The sequence below is a fragment of the Protopterus annectens genome, chromosome 1.part0, assembly GCF_019279795.1.
Source record: "Protopterus annectens isolate FY-2018-M chromosome 1.part0, PAN1.0, whole genome shotgun sequence".
In the NCBI taxonomy this organism is placed as follows: domain Eukaryota; kingdom Metazoa; phylum Chordata; order Ceratodontiformes; family Protopteridae; genus Protopterus; species Protopterus annectens.
The window spans coordinates 1764631854-1764653710 of NC_056725.1; the positions used below are offsets into that span (position 1 = coordinate 1764631854).

Here is a 21857-nt window from a genome sequence, read left to right on the forward strand (position 1 = left end):
AAACATGCTGCCGACACCATTACATCAGTCTTTCTTGCCGTGCGGTGCCCGAAGCAGAAGCAGTTCGCAAGTGCCGTCGGGCAACTCCTGAAATTTTCATTTTCGAGTTTCAGAACCGAAGTCTTTACTAAAAGCTAAGTACCCCGCTGGGGAAACTTTTTCTTGCTCTTTACTGATGTCAGTAAAAGTTAATCATTGCATTACTTGTGGGAAGCAAATACCTCATAAGGATTTTCATTTGTACTGTATTCCTTGCCTAGGCCCTGACCACAACGTGCCTTGCTGTCGGTTTTGTGCTAAATTTAATCAATGCACGATTAAACGTCGGTATATTTTTGCTTCTAAATGTTTTGGCTCAAGATTTAATTATCTAGAAATGTCATCGGTTAGCAATCCGACTACTGGAACACCTAAAAAGAAAAAGTCAGAGATAGACAGTCAAGGTCCAAAACTGACGACAACGCTTCTTCTAAGCCAGTCACCAGTTCGCCAGTACTCAGTGAGGCGCTTTCGCAGCCCCTGATACCCGCTCCTTCTGATTCGCAGGCCCCTACTGAGACCCAATTGGAGTACGGTATGCTGCGAGATGCTTCAGTTATGGAACCCGTGGATGTCTCTACCTTAGATGGGTCCGAGCCGCTGTGCAGGCACCGGCTTCTGAGGGTGTTTTCAGGCCTACAGATTTGTATATTAGACCGACGCCATCTTCAAAACTAAGGCCAAAATTTAAATCTATGTCTAAAAAAACCAACGCCTGGGCCACATGTGCAGGCCCCTATGCCTAAAAAACAAATGATCAAAATGGCTGAAGATTTAATTACTCTGATCAGGGGGTAGCCAACCCCCTCCTTCTAAGAGGCCTAGGCAAGACATTGGTTATGAATCTTCTGAACTGAATTCTATTTCTTCTGACTCTTCTAATGAACAGGATTTGTCTATTCCTACTTATGAGAACTGTGATGCAGAAGATTCCATTCCTTCTGCTTTTCCCCCTGAGGATTTTTCTTTTGGGGAAACTTTACATATCTTAAGGGAACATTTCCACTGGGAAAGTCAGGATTTCTCTGAATCTAAACAGAGACTTAGGGATTTTCTTCTTCTTCCTCAGCATAGGCCTTTGGCTATACCTCCTGTTCTAGACATTGTTGATGATGTTTTTTCAGAATCTAGTATTACTCCTGATTCTCTGCCTCTGGCTCCTTGTAAGCCAGACAGATACTACAGGGTTCCTGACTCCCACAAATTCCTTTTCAAAAATTCTATTGCTGATCCTGAAACCATTTCTCAGGGTCCCAAGGGCATTAAGGCCTCTACTGCTAAAAATCCTACCCCTTCTGATAGAGATTCCAGGTCGCTGGATAGATGGGGTAAGAAGGTTTACCTATCTGAAACCTTGGCAATCAGGGCTTTAAACTGTCAATTTCATATGCTTAAATATCAACAGCATATCATGGGACTACTTAAACAGAAAATTATGTTAATCTCCGACTGTGTGAAAAATAAAGATTTGCAGGATTTATTACATTCAGCTGATCAAGTTGGAAAACATACTTTGCAATGTGGTTTTGATTCCTTGGAGGCCTCTTGCAGGGCTGCTGTAACTGGATCTGTGCTAAGAAGGCATGCTTGGCTCAAAGAGCAAACTGTTCCTGACCATGTTAAAGCAAAATTTTTGGATGCTCCTTTACAACATGACTGTCTCTTTGGTAATAAGGCTGAAGAAGTGTTAAAAAAATATGGAAGATAAAGCTAAATCTGTGCAAACTGTCAAAGATTTCCTACAAGTGCAACCTCCAAGATTTAGTAGGCACTGGCCTACTAAGAACTGGCCCTTTCCAGTCCTCTCAAGAGCCACTCAAGTCAAATCAAGACATTCCAAAGGCTCCAGGTTTCAGTCACAAGGAACTTTTAGAACAAAATAATGGGGTGCCTCCACCTCCAAATCTGGAAACAACAAGGCACCTCCCTATGGTAAACAGTCTCAGTGACTTCCCTCTACAATCACCAAGCACTTACCTTTTAGCCGACCCAATGGGGGGAAAACTGGCAACTTATTACCCAGGACAAATGGGTTTTAAATATAGTATCCCAGGGATACAGATTTCATTTCCACATGTTGCCAATCCCAAACGGATGGCCAGATCTGCCCCCAAAGCAGTGGGCAGAGGCCCAGAAATAAGTTCTGTCCCTCATGAACATGGGGGCTATTCAGCCAGTACCAGAAGAGGAAAAGGAACAAGGTTTATATTCAAGACTTTTCCTGGTACCCAGAAAAGACAAATCATGGTGTCCAATTCTTGACTTATCCACTCTAAACACATTTCTGGACATTCCAAAATTCAAGATGCTGACTCTTCAGCAGTTACTACCTATGCTAGGCAAAGATGCCTGGTTGGTAACTCTAGACTTAAAAGAGGCTTACCTGCATATCCCAATCAGGGAATCTTGCAGAAGATGCCTCTGCTTCAAAGCAGGCTACTTGCATTACCAGTTCTCTGCACTGCCCATTGGCTTATCTGCTGCACCCAGGGTCTTCACAAAGTGCCTGGCACCAGTAATTGCATTTTGCAGGCAAATAAATATTCAAATATATCCATACCTGGACGACTGTCTAATTCAGGCAGTAAACAAGGGCATTCTCCTAAAGCATCTGGCGTTTGTAAAAAGGGTTCTAACTTGTCTAGGGTACACCATAAATGAAAAGAAATCACAACCGGTACCCTCTCAAAAAATTACATTCCCGGGTGCAAGTTTGAATAAAACTGCCCAGATGACTTACCTTACGCCAGAAAAGCAAATTTAATTGGTGACTTACTTCAAACAGGTGGCCACAAAAACCCTGTTATCTGCAAGACAAATTATGCAAGCCTTGAGGCTCATGGCCTCCTGCATTCTTCTAATTCCATATGCAAGACTGCATATGAGGAAACTTCAGTGGTACTTAAAATGTTTATGGAGTCAACATTGTCACAGCCTGGAAACAATGATTCCTATTATACCTTGCCTGCAACTAAAGTTCCTATGGTGGGCAGAGGCCTGACACCAAAACAAGGGACTGCCATTCACTCCACCCCCTGCAGCCCAAACCCTAACTACAGACGCATCAGACTATGCTTGGGGGGCTCATCTGGCAGGAAAGTGCATTCAGGGCAAATGGAGCCCAAATCAAATGCAGCTACATATCAATCAAAAAGACATGCTAGCTGTACAGAATGCACTGACAGCCTTCAAGGACTACCTTCATCCAAGACAACTAAGGATAAAGACAGACAACACCACAGTTATGTGGTACATAAACAAGCAGGGGGGTACACATTTCTACCCCCTTTGCAGGCTAGCCATGGCATTGTGAAACACGGCTTGACCTGTCAAATACAACTACAAGCTTAATTCCTGCCAGGAAAGCTAAATACTCTGGCAGCCGAACTAAGCAGAAATCTTATGGACCCACATGAATGGAAACTGGAACCACAAGTTTTCAACTTGTTGACACGCAAATGGGGGAGCCCAGACATAGATCTTTTTGCCTCACCCCAGAACTATCAGTTGGACAAATTCTGCACAAGAATTCATCACAAAAAAGCTTGGAAAGTGGATGCTCTATCATTCAGCTGGAAAAACCTATCAGTCTATGCTTTTCCCCCTCTGCCTCTGCTCTCCAATGTTCTACAAAAAGTCAGACAGGACAAACCAAAAATGATTCCTATTGCTCCAGACTGGCCTCGCCAACACTACTGCGCAATGTGTCACACCTTCCTCCGTGGCACCTGCCTCAGACACCTTACCTACTGTCTCAGCAGAACTACCAAATTCTGCACACTCAGCTCCAAACTTTGAATCTTGCAGCGTGGCTAATCAACTAATTTCACCCTTGGCATCCCTCAGCAAACCTGTGATGGATGTCATTTTGGAGGCTAGAAGGCCTCGTACTAGAAAATCTTATGCTGACAAATGGAAAAGATTCTGTGCCTGGAACCAATCACAAGGAATAAGCACAGCAATGCCCAATATTCCTCAGATTCTGCAATACTTAACTGAGATGCTTCACAAGGGCCTATCTTTTTCTTCCATAAAAATCCATGCTTCTGCCATTTCAGCTCATTACAACACAGAACCTCCTCTCTTCTCTCATCCTGTGCTAAAGCAGTATCTCAGAGGGACCAAAAATATAAGACTTCCCAGGAGAGGATGGGACCTCAATTTTGTTTTGGAAAAACTCACTCTCCCTCCTTTTGAGCCAGCTGCTACTGCAGACCTAAAATTTCTTTCCTGGAAAACAGCTTTCCTTTTAGCAGTCACTTTAGCTAGAAGGATTTCTGAATTACAGGCTCTTATGGCAGTGGATCCTTTCATTATTTTTCATCCGGACAGGGTGGCTCTCAGGACCAATCCATCTTTCATGCCTAAGGTGGTATCCAGTGCAGCTCTTAATCAGACCATTCATCTGCCAACTTTCTTTCCCAATCCACAGAACAAGGGTGAGCGGATTCTACCTTCATTGGATGTACACAGATAACTTAGATTCTACTTAAACAGGACAAAATCTCCAAGAAAATCTGAACAACTATTGGTGGCATTTGCTGCAGGGGCAGAGGGAAAGGCTATTTCAAAGCAGACTATTTCTAAATAGATAAGCCAGTGCATTCGTTTCGGCTATATGCACCATGGTAAACCTATCCCCAAGGGGATCAGATCTCATTCCACCAGGGCTGCATCTTCTTCTGCAGCCTTTCTCAGAGGGGTTCCTACCAGGGACATTCTAGAAGCTGCTACCTGGAGCTCAGTTCATACGTTCACCAAACATTACCATTTACCTCTCTTCTCTAAATCCAGAGCTGACTTTATCACTGCTGTCCTGCAGGGCCTTATAGCTGCTCCTAATGCTGTATAAATCCATCCTCCCAACCATAGCTTTGGGATTCTACCCAAATGTAATGACTGCAACAGTTAAACACAAAGAACATAGTACAGTTGTGTACTTACCATAAATGTAGATGTTCGAGTGTATTCACTGTTACAGCCCTGGTTACCCACCCTCCAGCCCCCTGTTTTTCTCTTACTATACCTCTCCTTTCTTTTACTATGTTTAAAAGCCTTTTTGGTGTATTTGCTTTTGTTTGGAGGTATATTTTTGTGTTTTAAATTTTATATATATATATATATATATATATATATATATATATATATATTTTGCTCCCCATTTGGGGGGGGCACCTGACATCTAGGGCAAGAAAAACTGATGTAATGGCATCGGCTGCATGTTTTATACCCCTGATGACCTGACGTCATGGAAGAAGGGACAGCAACCGATGCAGGACCCAAGACTTTGTTAATCAGGCCGACTGAGGGCAACCTGCCAGCAGATTACCCAAATGTAATGACTGCAACAGTGAATACACTCAAACATCTACATTTATGGGAAGTGTACACAACTGTACTTTCTGAGCTTTGAGTCATCTGTTCTAAAATTGTTGTGTCTGTGTCCTTCAATTTGCCACCCAAATTAGCTTTCCAGGGATTACAGCCATTGAAAACTATAAGCATCCCCACCCACAAAATTCTTTCCATCTAATCATCATGTATGAACCTTAGTTAAGGGTGACTATTTTGTCAGCCCATTATAATTTATGATATACCCACTGGATGTACCAGAATTTTCTCAAGGTTTGTGAATACTCTGTGAGGCAAAGAATGGTGTTGTATAAAATAACACAAGAACCGAGTTCAAAATTTAGAACACCTCATATGTCAGCCTACTAGAGTGCATTTAATTGTGTTTTAAAAGTAATACAAGTCAATTATTCCTGTCATTTTTATCTGTAGCATTATTGCCACTTGAATAATTTTCAGTTAGCGGAAATGATTGATTTTAAAACTGTATCCTTTATTGTAATTTATTAATTAATATTTCATTTATTTGCCTCATTTTCAAAAGGAATAGGCCATACAAAAGTCTAGTATGTATCACTGGGTTCAGATTTGTAGTACATGCATGGTTTTATGTGGTATTATATGGTATATGCCTCTGTATTTTTTTGACTGATATATCAAAGTAGGTTGGGGACAAAATATCTGCTGAAACTCACACATCATGCTAATTGAGATTTATATTGTTTTTATTGAAATAGCAACTTAAACTGGAAAATGTGTACCATGAGCATGTCTTTTATTATTATATTCTGCAGATCATAAACCTCATGTCAGCTGAAGTATTGAAACTGCAGTCATGTAGCCTGGAGGTTCCCAACAGTATGAGTCAAGCAAAGATCTTTAAGCTGCAGTATGAAACAGGTGTCTATAGTCAAGCCATGGTGAGTCTTTTATATGTGTATATTATATAATGTGTCACTCAAATATCATACAGTTGCTACTTTTAATGCAACATTATGAAACTTGGACTGTTCCTGGAGGCGAATATTTGCTAGAGTGCACAGTTGTTTTTATTTAGTGGCATTTGTGGGATGTTATGATTATATCCATAAACACAGTTTTTTAGGTCATTCCAGGTTGATTTCCATGGGAAATTATGAAGAATCAGTAGAATCTATGAGAATACAGTCACCTGTTGAGAACAAATGACCACCAGATTGTATGATTCCACATAAATATGACTCTGAATTTAAAACCTGCAAAAATGAAGTATGGGCAGACTTTAACAAAACTGTAGAATACATCCTAAAGCCTATAGCAATCTGAATTGAAGGAGGAGTTAGGAGACATTGGGAACTATCAAAAGTACCCCCACAGAGTCAGTACATCATCATTATCATTATGCTTTTCCCTCCTTTCAACACTGGGTTGGGGTATTATGTCATCTGCTGCCACTTCTCTCACTTCACTGCCACTTTCTTACCTTCCTTGAAAACCATGCCTCCCATCACTGGTCCACTGTCACACATTTCATTTGTCATTTGGCTGCACATCCTTCTCTCCACTTCCCTTCTTCGTCGCCTTATGCCGCCCAAATCTGTTTTACAAGATTTTCTTCTGTTTTTTCTGCATGTGTGACTGAATCACCACTATCTGCTCTCCTTGACCTTCTTTGCAGTTGGGGCTACGTTGCCTGCTGCTCTGATGTTCCCACTTCTTTCTTTGTCTGTTCAACAGTGTGCATCCTACTACCCATGTCAGGCACTTCATCTCTACCTTTTTCAGCTGCTCTACCTTCATTGCCCAGATCTCTCTGCTGTACAAAAGCACTGGTTGCACAAATGTTTTGTATGCCTTACTTTTGCCTTTTTTGGCATTTGTCTGTAGCTCACTACCCCCGTTACTTTGTGCCAGTTGGCTGCATCACCTCTGATTCTAGCTTTGACCTCCTCAATCAGACATACCTCCTATATGCTTAAGCAGTTAAGCTGTTCCACCTGTTTTCCTTTCTATCTCAGTTTTCAACTTTTGATTTTGCACATTTGCAGCTGTGACTACAGTCTTGTCTGTATTCAGTTCCATCCAAAGTACCTTCAGTTTTGCATTCCATTCCCCTATAATTTGCTAAAATTCCTCTTCAGAGTCCCCTTATACTACCACATTTTTGTATGCAGCAGCTTTGTTGATCTGCCCCCTCTGACCTGTTTGCTCATACACGTACAGGAGTGGCTTGGAGCTGAACCTAGATGCACACCCACTCCCACATGGAAGCCCTTCTGTGAATCTGAATGTTGTTTGCACTTGTGTTACTGGGTCCTTCTACATAAGTTTGCACTAATTCTGCTAATATTTCTGGGACTTTAAACAATTATACAACTTTCAAAATCAGCTTTCTTCAGACCTTGTTATATGTTTTCTCCATGTGTAAGCCAGATGGATTGCTTTCTCATCTCCAGTTTCTTCATCACTATCTTTCAATGCAGACATCAGGTAGGATATATGGATCCTTACCTGAATGTGAAACGTTCACCCCATATTACTTTCTACTGCTCTACATGTTTATCACTTACCCTCTTCAGCACTTTCATGCAGAGTTATAGGAATTTAAAACCTGTGTATTTCTCACAGTAGTGAGTATTCCCTTTGTTCTTTTATATTGATATTAGAATGCTTGTTCTCTAATCATCTGAAATATATCACTCTGTCTGTACTGCAATAAGTACCTTCAGGAGACATTTCTTCCCCACTTCACCTGACATCTTTGTCATATCTACCGTGACTTCATCTAAGCCTGATAATTTCCCTGACCTAATTTTCCTTAGTGCAGTTAATATTTCTTATAGGGTGGAATTTTCTTTCTCTTTCATTGTAGGTTGTACAAAGGACAGTTTAGTTTTTCTGTGCGATCGTCCTCTTTCAGAAACTTCTTGAAGTACTCATCCTTTCTACTTCTGATGCTGAATGGATTGTGAGTAGATTGTCACTGGCATCCCTTTTGAACAGTGTCTACCAACTGTCTTCATTGACTTTCTGTTGTTGCATTGCAGCCTGATAAGAACATCTTTGTGCCATCTGTTGAGTCACTTTTTAGAAGTTGGTAGTAGTTCTCTGATGCCTTGCTCTTTGCCACTGTGACTGCTGTTTTGGCCTTGTTGTTTACCAATCAGAAGCCAGATTTATCTGTTTAAAATACAAAAAGAAAATAAGATGAATTAAAATAGAACAAAAATATTAAATGATACAACAGAAGATTAGAAAAAAAAAGCTTTCGTCATTCAGGAGTTGTTATAAAATTCAGATTGAGCTTTGAACATGGCATGGGGGCATGCCCTGTACATTACATGAAGATTAGGGGACAGGCATCTTCAAGATGGACTGACTGAGTGTTTGCCATATTCCAAAGAATAGGAGATGGCTGATAATGGAATGGCATGGCAAACTGTGTGGGCATTTAGAGTTTTCTTATTGGCTGCTCCTTTAGTGTCTTGTATATGGCTACTTGTAGGCAAGATTTAATCATTTTTTTCCTTCTTAAGTTCTCAAACTTCTCTGTGCATAGAGAACAAAAAAATGAGCTCTTATAAAGTTGTGCTTCTCACATTGAGAAAATACTTCATTGTTTTTTTTTTTTGGTTTGTTTTTTTTTGTACATGATATTCTGTGCATTTCTAATTTAATGTATTTGGCACGTTATATTTTATTATAAAATTGGAAGGGATCCTTTCTTAATAAAATTATGATTAAAATATTTTGAAGGAGCAGGGCAGACAACAGTATATCACTTGTAGCAAAAAAAAAAAATGTAAAGTCAGTGAGAACAAGACCTCCCCCCACCAAAAAAAAATTTATATCTTGGTTAACTTTTGTAGAAGTATAGTACAGTCAAGAAGAAAAGAGAGAAAAAAAGATGGGATACAAATAGCTGAATAAAGTAGAGAAAATGTGAGGTGTGTGGAGATGAAAGGTTTAATTTTAGATTTTTTAGCATAAAAAGGAACCTAGTGTAAATCATTGTATGTATTGTATCTAGTCAGTCACTGTAGCTAGAGAGCATGTGCATATAAGTTACTGAACATGTTCAAGATCAGTGCCATTTTGTATAGTCAGTCAGAGTGAATGCAGGCATGAATGGAGATGCACAGTGATGCACACATGTGAGTGTATTTGAAGTAATGAGTCAGTCAGTTAGCTTAAATACATGTTCCATTTACAGCTGCTGATGTGTTTATGTACAATAAACAACTTGAACCCATAACAGTGCCTCAGTGTCTCATTTGAATACATGAGCCATATGATATGATGTCAGAATGGGATCGGAAGTGAAGCAGCTCTCAAACCATGAGGTACGAAGTTAGAAGTGGAGGAATACACAGGAGCCAACTCACAAATAGGTCAGTGTTTATTCAAAGGTAACTCATGTAAATAATTTTCAGTCACCAAATAAGTGGAGAAGCATTCAAAATTTTCAAAATTACAGAGATAAACAAATTGTAGCCATGGTGGTGCAGCGGTAGCGTTATCACCTCACAGCAAGAGGTTCTCCCATTCGATTCTCGGCTGGAGCGCCTTCTGTGTGGAGTCTGCATATCCTCCCCGCAGTTGAGTGGCATTTGAAAGACATGATTGAATGGGCTTGCCTTTATTGGAGGTTGGGCGTCGAGCTGGCACCTCGGCACCATAAAAAGAATCTACTACCATTCATTAGTGGACTGGAGTTCTGCTGTGGTGACCCCTAACCAGGAAAAGCTGAAAGAAGAACAACTGAGATAAACAAATTGTCCAAAATTGCGACATACTGATAAAAGTATTCAAAATAAATACAAAAGTCTTTGAAATAATTTCTGAAGTGTTAAAATGTACAAAAAGGCTAAAACAACCGCATTTTTTTTCGCAATGTACTACTTTTTCTCATTAACTGAAACTTTTCAAAGTGTCTGGAGTATTTGCAGTGTTAAAGTGAAGCCTTTTCAGAGAGATTGTTGTACATTTGAGAATACTAAAAAGTACCTGGTCTGTGCTTATATTTAAATGAATTTTGTTGTTATGACAGAGGGATTTTGCAGACCTGGACCACTGGTGTTTGATAATAATATTGCTGAGAATTGGTGAGTGTTTGAGCAAGAATATGATATTTTCATACAGGCTGCATTTTCTGATAAAGATGCAAGTACAAGAGCATTCATACTTCTTAATTTAGTTGGCTTGGAAGCCATTGAGAGGGAGCGTTCATTTGTGTATGCACCTGCCTTGTATGCAGGGGAGAGGGAAAACTGCCATATTGTGATACAGGTTGAAACGTGGGAAGACCCTGAGTGCTTAAAACATAAATTTAGAGAAAAGTGTAACCCTCAAATGAATATGACAATGGAAAGACACATTTCACACAAGAAATCAAAAGCCTGCTGAGCCTGTAGCAGCATGTATTACCAACTTAAGAAATAAAGCAAACGTGCAGATTTGGTCATCTGAGAGGTGAGTTGATAAAAGGCTTGTGTGTGGTGTTGATGCAGTGAGAAAAATTATGCTTCGAGACAGTGAGTTAACTTTGACCAAAACCATTGAGATTTGTCAAATGTGTGAGCTTCCAGAAAAGAATACGAATATGCTTATAAATGAGAAAAACATGCATACAGTATCTACCAGTGAGAATGTTGATAGTATGCAACAAAAGTTTGGGTGCAAATGGAAATATAAACTGAAAAGGCTGGCTGCTACCCCAAACAACCTCATTGTGAATTATAAACTGAACAGGGCACGAAACAACCTTATTGTTAATTGTCATAATTGTGGAGGCAGTCATGAACCTAAGTGAGAAGAGTGCTTAGCTTTTGGTCAGCAATGTCACAAATGTAAAAAGTGGAACCATTTCAAAAGACTCGCAAGTCTAAAGTGGCACATACTTTTATTAAAGGAGAGCATCTGAAGAAATAAGTAGATCAGATAGAGAGCTGTGAGCAAACTTTCAATGTTGATGGTCTCTCTGTGATTGATTAAACATTTAACACAGTAGAGTATCGGTTATCATAAAGAGTGAAATATTTTGGACTGTTCGGATTAATGGGAAACCTGTAGAGCTTAAAGCAGACACTGGATCCAAGTGCAATGTTAAATCAACACAAATGTTTGTCAAAGTAAAAGCTGGTGAGAAACTTGATTCATCAAAGTGTGCAAAATTAGTTGCTTATGCTGGTGAAAAGATTCAAACTGATGGCGCAGTAGTTTTCACATGCCATTCTGCTGGGAACAGCTATGACTTCCAGTTTTATGCAGTCAAAAAGACACATATAGTCACTGTTAGACCTCAAAGACAGTTTGAGAATAAGACTGATTTAATTTAATAAAGAGGTTCACCATATATGTCTGAACAACAGTGATAGTTTTACACAGAGTATTTTTAGTGAATATGCTGATATTTTCACAGACGAGCTTGGCAAACTTCCAGCCGCATATTCAATGAAATTAAACCATGAAGTAAGCCTAGTTGTCAGACCAGCAAGGGAAGTTCTGGTAGCAATGCAGAGCAAAGTAAAAACAAAACTTGACAAAATGGTGAATTTAGGTGTCCTTACTCCAGTCCAGTAAAAGAACCAACTGAATGGGTATCCTCCATAGTCGTAGGGAGGGTGGCCTAATGGTTAAGGTGTTTGCCTTACAAACACAAGGTGCTGGGTTTGAGTCTCACAAGGGATAACTGGCTAGACTTAAAAAATGGCTCGCAATGGCAGTTAGCCTAGTACTAACTTAGTGTACCTACTCAGCACAGATCATCGTGGTGGCCTGCAGAGTGATCCAAGCAGCAGAGAGCAAAAAGAGCGACTTTAACTGATATAAGTATTTTTTTGTGGCTTTCCCTCTGTTATAAACCTAGCGACTGCATTTCGCCTGTTTTGCTGCTACATCTATAAGAGTTTTCTGCATTTTTACTGTTTGTTGCACTTGAAGTATCTAATTGTTGCAAATTGTATCAGTTGGCTACACACTAACGTGCGCTAGCCGATTTAGAGCATTTAAAGCATTTGCTCTCTGTGGTACCTGTTTTTTCCTTGTTTCTGACAAAAAAGAAAAAAAAAAAATATATCTCTTGTTTTCCCGCCTTACTGAACTAGAGTAGTCCAGTTTCAGAATTTGCTGATCCCTGGGCTTTGTTTTAGTTCCTGTTACTGTTACACATCCTTATTTGGAAGGAAGGAAGTTTCTCTGCTTACCAGTGGGAGTGGGAAGCACTGAGCAGCCTATTTGACCAATTTGGTGTGGTTTCAGCCAGAAACTAGTAGTCCATTGGCCATTTTGGGCCAGTTCCTAGCATTTTTCAGCCCCCTGCTATAAAACACGCTAAACGCGTTTTCAGCTTGTACCTACTCAGCACAGATCCTCGTGGTGGCCTGCAGAGTGATCCAAGCAGCAGAGAGCAAAAAGAGCGACTTTAACTGATATAAGTATTTTTTTGTGGCTTTCCCTCTGTTATAAACCTAGCGACTGCATTTCGCCTGTTTTGCTGCTACATCTATAAGAGTTTTCTGCATTTTTACTGTTTGTTGCACTTGAAGTATCTAATTGTTGCAAATTGTATCAGTAGGCTACACACTAACGTGCGCTAGCCGATTTAGAGCATTTAAAGCATTTACTGTCTGTTGTACCTGTTTTTTCCTTGTTTCTGACAAAAAAGAAAAAAACAAAAAAATATCTCTTGTTTTCCCGCCTTACTGAACTAGAGTAGTCCAATTTCAGAATTTGCTGATCCCTGGGCTTTGTTTTAGTTCCTGTTACTGTTACACATCCTTATTTGGAAGGAAGGAAGTTTCTCTGCTTACCAGTGGGAGTGGGAAGCACTGAGCAGCCTATTTGACCAATTTGGTGTGGTTTCAGCCAGAAACTAATAGTCCATTGGCCGTTTTGGGCCAGTTCCTAGCTTTTTTCAGCCCCCTGCTATAAAACACGCTAAACGCGCGTTTTCAGCTTGTACCTACTCAGCACAGATCCTCGTGGTGGCCTGCAGAGTGATCCAAGCAGCAGAGAGCAAAAAGAGCGACTTTAACTGATATAAATATTTTTTTGTGGCTTTCCCTCTGTTATAAACCTAGCGACTGCATTTCGCCTGTTTTGCTGCTACATCTATAAGAGTTTTCTGCATTTTTACTGTTTGTTGCACTTGAAGTATCTAATTGTTGCAAATTGTATCAGTAGGCTACACACTAACGTGCGCTAGCCAGTTTAGAGCATTTAAAGCATTTACTGTCTGTTGTACCTGTTTTTTCCTTGTTTCTGACAAAAAAGAAAAAAAAAAACAATAAAAATCTCTTGTTTTCCCGCCTTACTGAACTAGAGTAGTCCAGATGTTCTTCATCTCACATTGCTGCAGTCCTTACACTTGGGTAGTCCGCTGTCCACGGTCGGCCCGAATATCAAAGTATAAGGCTGACGTCGGTCAGGGCACATTTAACTGACGTCAGGATGTCAGGGTACAAATGCGCATGACCGGCGTCATATCCTCAGTCTTTTTTGCCGCATGGTCCGATGCAGAAGCAGCATTGCAAGTGCCGGTTGGCGTTCTGAAATTTTTCGATTTAGAAGTTTCAGACCGAGTTCAAAGTTGGCTAAGTACCCGCTGGGGAATATTTTTGTTTTTCTTGCCTCAGTCATTTACCGGATGTCAGAAAAGTTAATAATTGCGTTCTTGTGGGAAACAGATACCGCATAGAGATTATCATACTTTGTGTATTCCTTGCTTAGGGCCTGAGCACGACGTGGTTGGCTGTCGCTCTTGTGCTAGATTTAATAAACGCACTATAAAGAGAAGGTTGGATTGTGCAAGGTTAGTCTTTGGGAAGCGGTGCAATTATAAAATGCCGTCGGATGCTCCGGCCGCTTCCTCGAAGAAAGGCAAGGACAAGACAGTTAAGCCTAGGCTAGAAGAACCGTCTGTACCGGACGCCGGTTCTTTAGAGGTGTCGGTGGAGCCGGTGGCTCCACCGGAGATTTCTTTGTGTTCCCAGAGTGAGACTTTATTATTGCAAGATGTGGCCTCTCAGGAGGCAAGTCAGGCTGAGGGGGCTTCTCAGGTTACTATACTCCCTCCCTTCCTAAGGTGGCTAGGCCCTCTCCTTCTGTTACTAAGGCTTCTCCCAGGGGCAGGCCAGGTTTAGCTTCAGTTGGTGTTACCCCTAGCTCTTCAGGTACTATGCCCAAGAAGCATATGCTTAAAATGGCAGAAGATTTGATTACTTTGATTAGGGTTCTATGCCCTCCTGCTAAGAGACCTAGGGTGGAGCCTGAGCTGGGGGTTTTGAGCAAGCTTCAGATGTTTCAGAGTCTTCGGCTGAAGACTTGCAGGAGTACTCTCCTTATTCTGATTCTGATGTGGATGATTCTACTCCTTCTGCTACTCCTCCTGAGGATTTTTCTTTTTCAGAAACTCTTCATTCCATGAGGGAGCATTTTAAGTGGGAAGGTCAGGACTTCTCTGATTCCAGGAAAAGGCTTAGGGAATTTCTGTTTTACCCCAGCATAGGCCTTTGGCTATACCTCCTGTTTTGGATGTAGTGGAAGATGTTTTTACAGAGGCTTCTCTTAATCCTGATTCTTTGCCTCCTGCTCCTGTTAAGCCAGATAGGTATTACAGGGTGCCTGACGTTCACAAGTATCTTTTTAAGAGTCCTAGGGCAGACCCAGAAACTGTTAGCCAGGGGCCTAAAGGTGTTAAGGCTTCTGTTGTTAAGAATCCGGTTCCTACAGATAAGGAGGCTAGGACCTTGGATAGATGGGGAAAGAAAGTTTATACTTCTTCCACTCTTGCTATAAGGGCTCTGAATTGCCAGTTTCACATGTTGAAATACCAAAACTATCTCCTTTCACAATTGAAGTCTAAGGTTGATGCTCTGGCAGTTGGGGTATTGATTGTAAAGAGTTGCAAGATTTAGTCCATGTTTCTGAACAGGTGGGTAAGCATTCTTTGCAATGTGGTTTTGATGCTGTACAGGCCTCGTCTAGGGTGGCTGCCACTGGGACTGTTCTTCGCAGGCACGCCTGGCTGAGGGATCAGAATTTGTCTGAACATGTTAAAACAAGGATTTTAGATGCTCCTTTACAATCTGACGTGTTGTTTGGGCCTCCTGTTGAGACAGTCTTAAAGAAAATGGAAGACAAGGCTAAGTCTATGCAGACTGTTAAAGATTTTTTGCAAGTCCAGCCTCCAAAGTTTAGTAGAAATTGGCCTACTAAGGGGTGGACGTATCCTTCTTATGATTCCCAGTCTAGGGGTAGATCTAGACGTGGTAAGGGCAGAGCTCAGGGCTCTTTCAGGCCTAGAACAGGGAGTTCTCCTGCACAGGCTTCGGGTGAGGGCAGGGGTCAGTCCTTTCGTAAACAGACCCAATGACCTACCTTTTCAGCTGCCAGAGCCTGCTCGTCTGGCAGCACCTTTGGGAGGAAGGTTGGCACTCTTCAAAGAAAATTGGAGTTTAATTACCCAGGACAGATGGGTATTGGATATCATACACCACGGCTACAGGTTTTATTTCCATACCTTGCCTCCTTTCAAAGGCATGCCAGACGTTCCTCCTCAACAAAGAATAGAGGCTCACAATCAGGTTTCTCTGTTGCTCCAGCTAGGGGCCATACAGCCGGTCCCTCTGCCAGAAGTGGGCCTAGGATTTTATTCTCGCCTGTTCCTAGTACCAAAGAAGGGGAACACGTGGAGACCAATTTTGGATTTATCTATCCTCAACACTTATCTGGACATTCCCAAGTTCAAAATGTTGACGTTGCAGTAGCTTTTACCTCTGCTGGGCAAAGATCATTGGATGGTAACTTTGGATCTCAAGGAGGCTTACCTTCATGTTCCTATCAGACTCAGTTGCAGAAAGTATCTGCGTTTTCGAGCTGGGACTTCTCACTATCAGTTCTCTGCATTGCCCTTTGGCTTATCTACTGCGCCCAGAGTGTTCACGAAAGTTCTGGCTCCAGTGATAGCTTTCTTCAGACTAAAAGGAATACAGATCTATCCTTATTTGGACGACTGCCTAATTCTGGCTCAAGGAAGGGAAGAGCTTCTTCATCATTTGGAATATGTGATAGCAGTGCTAAGATGCCTAGGGTATTCTGTGAACGAAATAAAGTCCAGTCTAGTACCCTCTCAAGACATGTGCTTTCTGGGTGTGAGACTGAATACAGCAGCCCAGATGGCCTTTTTAACCCCGGACAAACAAAAGAGTCTATCCCTTTACTTCCATCAACTGTCTCATCAGTCCGGCCTGACTGCAAGGACAGTCCTTCAAGCCTTAGGGTTCATGGCATCTTGTATTCTGGTGCTTCCCAATGCCAAACTGCATATGAGGAAGCTACAATGGTATCTCAAAATGTATGGACACAGCACTGCCAGGATCTGGACACTGTCATTCAAATAATACCTTGCATTCAGAAGGAATTTTTGTGGTGGGCTCAGGAATGTCACCTAAACAAGGGACTCTCTGTGACCCGCCAGAGGCAAGTCAGATTTTAACGACAGATGCCTCAGACAAAGCTTGGGGAGCTCATCTGAATGGAAAATGGATACAAAACAAGTGGCCTGTCAGACTACAACATCTACATATCAACATGAAGGAGATGTTAGCAGTCCAGTTTATTAATAGCTTTCAAGGAATTCCTTCTTCCAGGACAGGTGTTGATTCTAACAGACAACACAACTGTCATGTGGTACATCAACAAGCAAGGGGGAACACATTCTTATCCTCTATGCAGGCAAACAATGATTTTGTGGGAGACTGCTCTCAGTTTACAGCTCAATCTTCAGGCAAGGTTTCTGCCAGGAGCACAGAACTCCTTAGCAGATGTGTTGAGCAGACGAATTATGGATCCCCACAGTGGAAATTGGATCCTCATGTATTTCAGAAATTGACAGTGTCATGGGGAACTCCAGACATAGATCTGTTCGCTTCTCCACTAAACCATCAGCTGCCAAAGTTTTGCACAAAAAGGTTTCATCCCACAGCTTGGAAAGTGGATGCTCTTTCTTTCAATTGGAGCAATCTTCATGTGTATGCCTTTCCACCTCTGCCTCTCCTCCCAAAGGTGCTTCTGAAGGTCAGACAGGACAAGCCAAGGATGATTTTAATAGCTCCAGATTGGCCTCGACAGCACTGGTACCCATTACTGAGAAGTCTAGTACGGAAGCCTCCATGGCCTTTGCCTTCGATTCCACACCTGTTGTCACAGGAGGACAGCCATTTGCTCAATGTCAAACTTCACTCTCTTCACCTAGCAGCCTGGCATATTCTGTTTTGAACCATAGAGGGTCTCAACTTCCACAACAAGTTTTGAATGTGATTTTGGAAGCTAGAAGGCCTAGTACAAGGAAAGTGTACGCAGATAAATGGAAGAGATTTTTATTTTGGAGTGCAGCAAAGGATTTTGATGTTTCTGAGCCTAATTTAAGTGTGGCTCTTCAATATCTTACTGAGTTACTGGACAAAGGTTTGTCCTTCTCTTCTATTAAAGTTCATGCTGCAGCAATTTCAGCTCACTATGATTGCGACCCGCCATTGTTTTCTCATCCTTTGTTCAAGCAATTTCTTAGAGGGGCAAAGAATATAAGACCCCACGAAGAGCTCCTACTCCTGCTTGGGATCTCAATTTTGTGTTGGAGAAACTCACTCTACAACCTTTTGAGCCTGCAGCTACTGCTGAGTTGAAATATTTATCATGGAAGACTGCTTTTTTATTGGCCATTACCTCTGCAAGAAGGGTTTCTGAATTGCAGGCCCTTATGGCAGTTGAGCCTTTCTTGATTTTCCATAAGGATAGGGTATCATTACGCACTAATCCTTCCTTTATGCCTAAGGTGGTTTCTAGTGTGGCTTTAAACCAGACTATTCATTTGCCTACTTTTTATGCAAATCCCCAAAATAAGGGAGAAAAGATTTTGCACACTTTGGATGTACACAGGCAGTTGCGTTATTATTTGGACAGAACTAAAGGGTTCAGGCAGTCTCAGCAGTTGTTTGTTTCTTTTGCTTTGAGTTCTCAGGGCAAGCCTGTGTCAAAACAAACTATTTCTAAGTGGATTGGGTTTTGCATTGCTTTCTGTTATTCCCATCATGGCAAGGAGGTTCCAGCTGGGATTAGGCCTCATTCCACTAGGGCTACTGCCACTTCCACAGCTTTTTTGAGGGGAGTGGCAACCAAGGATATTTTGGAGGCAGCTACTTGGAGTTCTGTGCATACCTTCTCTAGGCATTATCACCTGCCACTTTACTCTAAGTCCAGGGCTGGTTTTGCCACTGCGGTTTTGCAGGGCATTTTGGCAGCTCCTGCTTCCTTATAGTTAGCCATCCTCCCTTATCTCTGCTTTGGGATTCTACCCAAGTGTAAGGACTGCAGCAATGTGAGATGAAGAACATAGTACAGTTTTGTACCTACCATAAATGTAGATGTTCGAAGATCCACATTGCTGCAGTCCACTTTACCCTCCCTCCTTCCCCTCTGTACTTGGAGGTGGTTGTGTGGGTTGGGTTGTACATATTGTGTGTATTGTATATATTGTACATATAGTTAGTGCAAGGGTGGTTGGTTATTTGTTTGCTGTTTTTTGGTTTTGACCTTTCTTTTTAAGGTCTTCTGACATCTGGGGCAAGAAAAGACTGAGGATATGACGCCAGTCATGCGCATTTGTACCCTGACGTCCTGACGTCAGTTAAATGCGCCCTGACCGACGTCAGCCTTATACTTTGATATTCGGGCCGACCGTGGACAGCGGACTACCCAAGTGTAAGGACTGCAGCAATGTGGATCTTCGAACATCTACATTTATGGTAGGTACAAAACTGTACTTTTCAGAATTTGCTGATCCCTGGGCTTTGTTTTAGTTCCTGTTACTGTTACACATCCTTATTTGGAAGGAAGGAAGTTTCTCTGCTTACCAGTGGGAGTGGGAAGCACTGAGCAGCCTATTTGACCAATTTGGTGTGGTTTCAGCCAGAAACTAGTAGTCCATTGGCCGTTTTGGGCCAGTTCCTAGCTTTTTTCAGCCCCCTGCTATAAAACACGCTAAACGCGCATTTTCAGCTTGTACCTACTCAGCACAGATCCTCGTGGTGGCCTGCAGAGTGATCCAAGCAGCAGAGAGCAAAAAGAGCGACTTTAACTGATATAAGTATTTTTTTGTGGCTTTCCCTCTGTTATAAACCTAGCGACTGCATTTTGCCTGTTTTGCTGCTACATCTATAAGAGTTTTCTGCATTTTTACTGTTTGTTGCACTTGAAGTATCTAATTGTTGCAAATTGTATCAGTAGGCTACACACTAACGTGCGCTAGCCGATTTAGAGCATTTAAAGCATTTACTGTCTGTTGTACCTGTTTTTTCCTTGTTTCTGACAAAAAAGAAAAAAACAAAAAAATCTCTTGTTTTCCCGCCTTACTGAACTAGAGTAGTCCAGTTTCAGAATTTGCTGATCCCTGGGCTTTGTTTTAGTTCCTGTTACTGTTACACATCCTTATTTGGAAGGAAGGAAGTTTCTCTGCTTACCAGTGGGAGTGGGAAGCACTGAGCAGCCTATTTGACCAATTTGGTGTGGTTTCAGCCAGAAACTAGTAGTCCATTGGCCGTTTTGGGCCAGTTCCTAGCTTTTTTCAGCCCCCTGCTATAAAACACGCTAAACGCGCGTTTTCAGCTTGTACCTACTCAGCACAGATCCTCGTGGTGGCCTGCAGAGTGATCCAAGCAGCAGAGAGCAAAAAGAGCGACTTTAACTGATATAAGTATTTTTTTGTGGCTTTCCCTCTGTTATAAACCTAGCGACTGCATTTTGCCTGTTTTGCTGCTACATCTATAAGAGTTTTCTGCATTTTTACTGTTTGTTGCACTTGAAGTATCTAATTGTTGCAAATTGTATCAGTAGGCTACACACTAACGTGTGCTAGCCGATTTAGAGCATTTAAAGCATTTACTGTCTGTTGTACCTGTTTTTCCTTGTTTCTGACAAAAAAGAAAAAAAAACAAAAAAATATCTCTTGTTTTCCCACCTTACTGAACTAGAGTAGTCCAATTTCAGAATTTGCTGATCCCTGGGCTTTGTTTTAGTTCCTGTTACTGTTACACATCCTTATTTGGAAGGAAGGAAGTTTCTCTGCTTACCAGTGGGAGTGGGAAGCACTGAGCAGCCTATTTGACCAATTTGGTGTGGTTTCAGCCAGAAACTAGTAGTCCATTGGCCGTTTTGGGCCAGTTCCTAGCTTTTTTCAGCCCCCTGCTATAAAACACGCTAAGCGCGTTTTCAGCTTGTACCTACTCAGCACAGATCCTCGTGGTGGCCTGCAGAGTGATCCAAGCAGCAGAGAGCAAAAAGAGCGACTTTAACTGATATAAGTATTTTTTTGTGGCTTTCCCTCTGTTATAAACCTAGCGACTGCATTTCGCCTGTTTTGCTGCTACATCTATAAGAGTTTTCTGCATTTTTACTGTTTGTTGCACTTGAAGTATCTAATTGTTGCAAATTGTATCAGTAGGCTACACACTAACGTGCGCTAGCCAATTTAGAGCATTTAAAGCATTTACTGTCTGTTGTACCTGTTTTTTCCTTGTTTCTGACAAAAAAGAAAAAAAAAACAAAAAAAATCTCTTGTTTTCCCGCCTTACTGAACTAGAGTAGTCCAGTTTCAGAATTTGCTGATCCCTGGGCTTTGTTTTAGTTCCTGTTACTGTTACACATCCTTATTTGGAAGGAAGGAAGTTTCTCTGCTTACCAGTGGGAGTGGGAAGCACTGAGCAGCCTATTTGACCAATTTGGTGTGGTTTCAGCCAGAAACTAGTAGTCCATTGGCCGTTTTGGGCCAGTTCCTAGCTTTTTCAGCCCCTGCTATAAAACACGCTAAACGCGCGTTTTCAGCTTGTACCTACTCAGCACAGATCTCGTGGTGGCCTGCAGAGTGATCCAAGCAGCAGAGAGCAAAAAGAGCGACTTTAACTGATATAAGTATTTTTTGTGGCTTTCCCTCTGTTATAAACCTAGCGACTGCATTTTGCCTGTTTTGCTGCTACATCTATAAGAGTTTTCTGCATTTTTACTGTTTGTTGCACTTGAAGTATCTAATTGTTGCAAATTGTATCAGTAGGCTACACACTAACGTGCGCTATCCGATTTAGAGCATTTAAAGTATTTACTGTCTGTTGTACCTGTTTTTTCCATGTTTCTGACAAAAAGAAAAAAAAACAAACAAACAAAAAATATCTCTTGTTTTCCCGCCTTACTGAACTAGAGTAGTCCAGTTTCAAGATTTGCTGATCCCTGGGCTTTGTTTTAGTTCCTGTTACTGTTACACATCCTTATTTGGAAGGAAGGAAGTTTCTCTGCTTACCAGTGGGAGTGGGAAGCACTGAGCAGCCTATTTGACCAATTTGGTGTGGTTTCAGCCAGAAACTAGTAGTCCATTGGCCGTTTTGGGCCAGTTCCTAGCTTTTTTCAGCCCCCTGCTATAAAACACGCTAAACGCGCGT

At 41.6% G+C, this 21857-nt stretch overlaps 1 protein-coding gene across 1 annotated transcript in view; it reads left to right on the plus strand.

Annotated features, from left to right (window-relative positions):
- LOC122805110 overlaps positions 1-21857 on the plus strand; it is an 807491-nt gene that overhangs the window by 652202 nt on the left and 133432 nt on the right. The window contains exon 4 of the mRNA XM_044075326.1: positions 6186-6311. Within this exon, the coding sequence (XP_043931261.1) occupies positions 6186-6311 (126 nt within the window). The remainder of the gene's footprint in view (positions 1-6185; positions 6312-21857) is intronic.